We start from the raw sequence: 8,045 nt of genomic DNA, 5'->3' as shown, positions 1-8,045 counted from the left end.
CTTTTCACTGCTGTCTGACCCTCAATTTTTTCAAGGGCTTTGGGGGTGGGGGATGAGCACTCACATTGCATCTGTCCCCTCAATTTTAATAGCACTCTCACACAGCCATACTCATTTTTTAAATCTTATACACTCACATATTCCAACACATGCACCCATCATTTCACCTTCCTGATGAGTGGGAAGGAGAGTGGGCAGGTCTTTTTACACCCCTGTTTCCTGCACCCGGCCGGGGACGGGAGGAAAAAAATAACTCCAATATAATAATGAAACTGTCCACAAGCAAGAATAAACTGCATTCATGAAGCTGAATATATCAAAGCAAAAATCCTCAACAAGCTCTTTATTGAACTTCTTTTAAATGTAAAAATGCTGCAGATGTTGGTTAACAGTAGATCCACAATAACTGCAGCTCTGCATCTGTTTCCTACCTGAAAATAATGGAAGCAACAATAATAATGATACAGTTAAGCATAAATGACAAAAAAAGCAGCTTTACTCATCATGTAAAGCTTCATTTAAAACATGAAATAATAATAATAATAATAATAATAATAATGCCTTAGACTTTTCAAGGTACTCAAAAATGCTTTACAATTTCATGCACTATTCATTCGCACCTCAATCATACTTGGTGGTGGTAAGCTACTAATGTAGCCACAGCTGCCCTGGGGCAATCTGACAGACGTGACAGAAGCCCCTCCGACCACCACCAAACACCAACCACATTCACACTTAGAAATCAATAAAGTATTCCTATTCCTGAAACATTTGGAGCACAGAGAAATTTAAATGTTCATGAGGACAAGCATCAGTTTAGCTGAATAAAAATCATCATGAGCAGTGAGAGCCTGCATGGCTAAACAGACACAGGAAGGAGCGCCACACAAACTCAATCATTAAGTGGACAACAAACAATAAGATGTCAAAGTAGCAGCCATAAAGTGTGACTGACAGGTGATCTCTGTGCAGAGAAGAAACAGCACAACAATGATGGAGACCAAAGAAACTGAAACACACATTTTAACCAACTGTCCCTCAATGACTTCTGACTATTCCAGCTTAATGAACTCTGCTGTGGCTCCATCTGACCAAAGACAAACTCCAGCATAGAGCGGCTGAGTGAATGTGGTCTGGACTCTGTGGAGGAGAGTCATGGTTTCAGAGACGCTGTAGAAAGACAGAATACCTGCTCTGTGATCCAGGTACACTCCTACCCTGGAGGACCGAGGACCTGAGAGGACAGTTTGGACTTTGTTGTAGAAAAATTTATACCTATTTGTCTCACAACATAATGACCAAGATTTGTCATTGAATCCAAATCCACATTCAGCTGAGCAAATTTTGATGATTTTAGTCATAGTCTTTTGATGAAAATGTAAATTATGACTAAAACTAAAATAGTCATCTGAATAGTTTTAGTCTAGCTTTAGTCGACTAATAATCATAAGAATACAGTCGACTAAAATATAAAGGGTGTAAAATGTAAATGCTTTTTCTTCAGTTCCCTTTAATTAGTCATTATACACACTTACATGAAATTAAACATTTATTACAAGTTATGGAATATTATTAAACCTTGAAAGACCAACATAATGAACAAACAACTTTATTTACCTGACTTTGTTTATTGGGCATAACAACAAAATATTGATGAGTAGGCCTGCTCTGCCTGAAAAACACTGCATTGTTCATAACAAATTGCTTATTCTTTATAAAACTGAATACCATGAAGGAAGAGGTGCCATTAGTGCAAAAATAAACACCAAACATGACAAAACAGCTGATGTATTAATAATTAAGTATTCACAGGTTATTTTAACAGCTGAAATTCTCAAAAAACATTATAAAAGAAAGTGCACAAGCTATAATGCCATCAGACATGCTCTTCCTGAGTTTAGTATAACTCAAACATTAAAATAAAAAATTGCCAAATTACCCGAAAAAATTACCCGAGAGTCGCTCCACATGGTTTACACATCGTTTTGTTTGTCACGACGTCAAAGGACAAATGTGTCCACACATCGGCTCCTCTCTTTCTCCCTGCTGACACTGTCTACATAACTTAGTTCTATCAGAAGTAACAACACAGGCTAATGTGGCCTTCCTGGATTTGTGCATCTGTGCGTTTGATTGGATGTTTTCCTAACTTGTTCCACCCTGTCACAAAATTAAATCAGTTCTGATTGGATGACGTCCCCACCAAGCACTTTAGTCTCATTTTCATTCGTTAATGAAAGTGTCAGTTAATTTCATTATCGTGTTTATCCTTTTAGGTAGTTTATTTAGTTATCGTCTTATTTTTGTCATGGAAAAAAGGCTCATTGATGAAAACAATGATGAAAATAGTTTGTCAGCAAAATTAACACTGCTTTCAACCTCTTTTCACTGGAGTTACATGTGTATTATCATTCCAGTTCCCTATTTTCATCTCTTGTCCACTTATACTATATCCTTGTTCTTGTTCCACATCTATCTGTCTATGAGCTGTCACTGAGCACTGGCTCCCCACAGGGCTGTGTGCTGAGCCCCCTCCTGTACTGCCTCTACACCCATGACTGCAGTCCGGCCCACAATAACAACCTCATCGTCAAATTTGCTGACGACACCACAGTGGTCGGACTCATCTCAAAGGGAGATGAGGCAGCTTACAGAGAGGAGGTCCTGAAGTTGACAGCCTGGTGTTCAGAGAACAACCTGCACTGAACACCATGAAAATCAAAGAGATCATCATCAAGTTCAAGAAACACAGGGCTGACCCAGCCCCCCCTCTACATCAACGGTGAGCGTGTGGAGAGGGTCCACACCTTCAGGTTTCTTGGTGTCCTCATCTCTGCTGATCTCTCTTGGTCAGATAACAGCTGTAATCAAGAAGGCTCAGCAGCGACTTCACTTCCTGAGGGTCCTCAAGAAGAACAACTTGGGCTCAGACCTGCTGCTGACCTTCTACCGCTCATCCATTGAGAGCCTGGTACGGCAGCTGCACTGAGGCAGACAGGGTCAGGCTTCAGAGGGTAGTCAAGACAGCACAAAGAATCGTTGGCTGCCCTCTCCCCTCCCTGATGGACATCTACACCTCCCGCTGCATCAGCAGAGCCAGGAACATCATCAAGGACAGCTCACACCCTGGCTTTGACCTGTTTGACCTGCTGCCCTCTGGGAGGCGCTACAGGAGCATCAAAGCCAGAACAAACAGACTCAAGAACAGTTTCTTCGCCAGAACAATCACCACCCTGAACTCACACACTCACCCACCGTAACTGTGCAACACCCACATCTCTGTGCAATATTATATTATTCATACTGAACAATATCTATCACTCCTATATCGTGTAATATCCAGTATTCATTCACCAAGTGCAATACTCACCATCTTCACTATTATATACATAGACTTATTTTATTTTTTACAACATATATATTTTTATACTTTTTTATTTTCTGTATTTTTTATACATTGTTCTATTTTCTTTATATTTTTAGAAGTTCTGTTTTATATTTTAGAAAGTTTGACTTTCTATTGCAGGGCGCTGAACAGGAGTGGCCCTCCAATCTCATTGTGCATGCTGTATAATGACAATAAAGGCATTCTATTCTATTCTATTCTTTTTATTGTAGGAAATTTTCCTTGAGTATGGTTGTTGTTTACACACCCAGTAGTTACTGAGCACTATGATCACTGATGTTTCAATTTAAAGCCAATCTTCACTCTCTTTTTGCTTTGTTGTTTGTTTCCACCATCTTTAGCTGCTCAATGCTTCTGCTATTATGTGTTTGATCACCAATTTTTACCACCTACTATGTCTTAGTTCTTTAGTAAGTGGTGCAGAGACTTTTTAGAGTTTTCTCTCTGAAAGCAAAACCAGTTAGACTTTCTAAATGTTTATCAGCATGTTTGTTATTGATAATCACAGCTGACTTAATCAGTGCCCTGAAGTTAATATTTCAAGTAAAAAGCAAAAACCTGCCCTGATTGTATATTTATTTTATTATCTTTTTGTGATAGATGTTGTATTGTTTCTACTTTCCTTGATGTCGTTTACTACATCCTGCAGCAGTCTCTGTGTTTTGCCTTCTACCTCTTACTCCTCAAGTTATGCTTGGGTTGGATCTTTGTGTTTCTTGGGTATTTTGTATTTAGTTTATCACTTTTCGAGTTCCCATTCTGTTCCTCCAGTCTTCTCTGTATTCGTCTTTTGTCTGTCTGTGTTTAGTTACTGTCTTATTTTGATAGTCTTTTATCACTTGTATTTAGTTCTACTTCCCTTGTTTTGTCTTCTGTGATTAATTTCAGCTGTTCTTCCACCTGTTACCTCTCCTCTCGACATCTGGTGTGTGTTTGTATTGTCTGAGTCTCCCCTTGTCCTTTGTTGTGTGAGCCCACATGATTGTGTGTTCCCTTGCTTTGTCTTTTCCCAAGAGATTCATGGTGTTCAGATTCATTGGGGCCTGTTCCAGGAAGCAGGTTTAACTAAAAACTAAAAAGTTTGTTAAACCTGAAATGAAGGCAACTTCAGTTAATACCGATTACCATGGTAACAAACTCTGTGAACCTAACCTGCTCACTGGCAGGTTTTATCCAATAAACTCTGAGTGTCTCTCTGACTCCTCCCCTCCTGCTGGACCTGAACCACCTGTCTGACACTCCCATTCATTTCCTCCATAAAGTCACTGTCAGAGCTTCAGAGGAGTCAACAGGCTGTAAGGACGGAGACAGCGATGATGTCACTGATTTATAATGAGGCAGCTGTCAGACTGTCAGTCAGTTCCTCTGAAGCATTTACTGTAGTTACTGTAGCATCACTGTTACATCACACTGATCTGGATGAAGCTTTTGGGCATTTGGGTCCACATTCTGTCTCCCACATGAACGTTACAGGACATTTACTGAAGACAAAGTGCTCCAACATCCACAACACATTTTAAATCAGTGGGAAGTATTTCACCCACTTTTTGGGTCAAAGCAGATTTCATTTTAACTTTCAATTAAGTTTATAAAAGTTTTTTTTTTAAATGTTAGTTTTAGTCTGTCAGATCTTAAAATTATGAATTGTTATAATGTAAATTAATGTTGGCTAATTTACATTAATTACTAATTACTGCAGATGTTTATGCTGAGTAAAGTTTTCTCCTCTGAAACAATGACTGAGTTTCTCTGACATGTGGGTGAAACTATTAGAAAATATTTTGAGAGACTGGAGCTGCTGTTTGTGGTTGATGAGGGAGAGTTCAGGTGGTTTGAGGCAGACACTGAGTTTAACATTTTTAATATTTTAGTTCTGAAAGTTTAAGTTATGGACACAATCATCATGAAAACCTCTTAAACTGCACGAAACAGCAGCTCAACAAGCACGTGTGTGGTATTGTCAACAACAAAACACATAGTTGTGAAAAGTTTTTATTTGAAGACCTTTGCCATTGTTTTCATTGTTTTCAGGGAGAAAATATTAACTTCAATATAATTATGAAACTGTGTCCACAAGCAAGAATAAACTGCATTCAAAAGCTGCATTTATCAAAAAACAAACAAAAACCCCACACAGTTACACAGCTGCAGACTCCAGACCAGAAAACAGTCTGTTCTTGTATTTTAACTGATGTATTTTAATGACACAATAAGCCTGTTATATTACTGTGAACCCTTTGAATTCTCAGTGTGTAGACATGATTAAAGTCAAAAATATATCCACTCTAATATAACTATGAAACTGTATCCAAAAACAAGAATAAGGTGCATTCATAAAGCTGCATTTATCAAAGCAAAAATCCCAAAAACCCGTTTATTGAACCTTTTTAAAAATGTAAAAATGCTGCAGATGTTGGTTAACAGTAGATCCACAATAACTGCAGCTCTGCATCTGTTTCCTACCTGAAAATAATGGAAGCAACAATAATAATGATACAGCGAAGCATAAATGACAAAACCAGCAGCTTTACTCATCACCTAAATCTGCACTTTGTTCAAACACATAATCAGTAAAATCTGAAAAAATATTCCTGAGACATTTTGAGCACAGAGAAGTTTAAATGTTGATGAGGACAAAATTCAGTTTAGCTGAAAAAAATCACCATGAGCAGTGAGAGCTTCCATTTAAACAGACACAAGAAACAAACTCAATCATTAAGTGGACAACAAACAATAAGATGTCAAAGTAGCAGCCATAAAGTGTGACTGACAGGTGATCTCTGTGCAGAGAAGAAACAGCACAACAATGATGGAGACCAAAGAAACTGAAACACACATTTTAACCAACTGTCCCTCAATGACTTCTGACTATTTCAGCTTAATCAACTCTGCAGTGGCCCCATCATAAAGCCCAAGTCCAGCATAGAGCGGCTGAGTGAATGTGGTCTGGACTCTGTGGAGGAGAGTCATGGTTTCAGAGACGCTGTAGAAAGACAGAATACCTGCTCTGTGATCCAGGTACACTCCTACTCTGGAGGACCGAGGACCTGAGAGGACAGTGTGGACTTTGTTGTAGAAAAATTTATAACTGTTTGCGTCACAACGTAATGACCAAGATTTGTCATTGAATCCAAACACACATTCATATGAGCTCCCCTCTCTGCTGATATTCTTGTATGCGACTGCTACATAAACTCCTCCCCCTCTCCACTCCACCTCCCAGTAACAACGTCCAGTCAGACTCTCTCTACTCAGGACCTGACAGAATCCAGTGAATCTGTCTGGATGATCAGAATAAGACTGTTGTTGTTTCATTAATGTTACTTTTCTGTTTCCCTCAGATAATAACAGATGCGTGTTTGCTGTGTTTGGATCCAGTGTGATTTCACGTGAATATTTTAAGAATCCAGCTCTGGTCTTTGGCTCTGATGGTGACAGTAAAACATCCTCTTCAGTGACTCTCAGTGAGATGTTTGTCCATTCCTCTCTCAGGATGTCCTGTAGTTTCTCTCTGGTCTCTGACACAGCTGCTGTCACATCCTCAAAGTACCTCAGAGGACCAATATTGATGCTGGATGAGTGTGTAGACTCACTGAGTGCTGACAGTGAGGGGTAGTTGTGTAGAAACTGGTTGTGATCCTCTGTGTGTGAGAGCTGCTCCAGCTCGGCGTCTTTCCTCTTCAACTCAGCGATCTCCTGCTCCAGCTTCTCCTGAAGCTCTTTGACTCGACTCACTTCAGCTTCCTGCTGGGATCTGACCTGCTGCTTCACATCAGAGCTTCTTTTCTGGATCAGACGGATCAGCTCAGTCAACATCTTCTCACTGTCCTCCACTGCTTTATCAGCGGAGCCATTGATGGCCTCCACCTCCTGTTGAAGCAGCTTCACATCTTTCTCTCGGTCCTGGATTCTCTGCTGGATGTTTAGTCGTCTCACCTCGAGCTCCTTCTGCTTCTCAGTCCTTTCTGCTGCAGCTGGGACTGTTTCATGGCCTTGATGTTCATCCATTGTGCAGAGATAACAGATACTCTGCTGATCAGTACGACAGAAAATCTTCATCACCTCATCGTGACGAGAGCAGATGTTCTCCTGGAGCTTCTTGGAGGGGGCCACCAGCTTGTGTTTCTTGAATGTAGGTGAATCATAATGAGGTTGGAGGTGTTTCTCACAGTAAGATGCCAGACAAGATAAACAGGACTTGATGGCTTTCAGCTTCCTCCCAGTGCAGACATCACAGGCCACATCTTCAGGTCCAGCATAGCCGTGATCAGCTGGAGCAGCTTGGAGTCCAGTCTTCTTCAGCTGTTCCACTAACTCAGCTAACATGATGTTTTTCTCCAGGACAGGCCTCGGTGTGAAAGTCTTCCTGCACTGAGGGCAGCTGTGGATTTTCTTCTTCTCCTCCTCTTCATCCCAGAATCTTTTAATACAGTTCATGCAGTAGCTGTGTCCACAGGGAATAGTCACCGGATCCTTCAGTAGATCCAAACAGATGGAACAAGAGATGGTTTCTCGGTCCAGCTGAACTCCTTTCTGCGCCATTTCTCCTCTCAGTGTCAGTGACTGTGTGAGTTTCACTTCCTTATAACTGAAACTAGTCTGAGCTCTGATCTCAGCAGCATGTGTTTCTGCAGTGAAT

The 8,045-nt window shown here is 40.3% G+C and overlaps 1 protein-coding gene across 1 annotated transcript; it reads right to left on the bottom strand.

The window, feature by feature from the left end:
• Nucleotides 1–954: 954 nt before the first annotated feature.
• LOC115796921 (tripartite motif-containing protein 16-like) lies at nucleotides 955–8,045 on the bottom strand. The gene is made up of 2 exons (XM_030753401.1): nucleotides 6,251–8,045; nucleotides 955–1,028 (listed from the first exon to the last, which is right to left on the bottom strand). The coding sequence occupies exon 1, from the start codon at nucleotides 7,946–7,948 to the stop codon at nucleotides 6,275–6,277; it is 1,674 nt and encodes a 557-aa protein (XP_030609261.1). The 5' UTR covers nucleotides 7,949–8,045; the 3' UTR covers nucleotides 955–1,028; nucleotides 6,251–6,274.

This window comes from Archocentrus centrarchus, chromosome 18 (assembly GCF_007364275.1).
Source record: "Archocentrus centrarchus isolate MPI-CPG fArcCen1 chromosome 18, fArcCen1, whole genome shotgun sequence".
Taxonomy (NCBI): Eukaryota; Metazoa; Chordata; class Actinopteri; order Cichliformes; family Cichlidae; genus Archocentrus; species Archocentrus centrarchus.
Note: the sequence above shows the minus strand (reverse complement) of the source record. Positions and strands in the feature narration are given on the sequence as shown.

What these genes read in the sequence shown, in the direction of transcription:
- LOC115796921 (XM_030753401.1), bottom strand. Translation starts at nt 7,948, where the DNA reads ATGGCGCAGAAAGGAGTTCAGCTGGACCGAGAAACCATCTCTTGTTCC.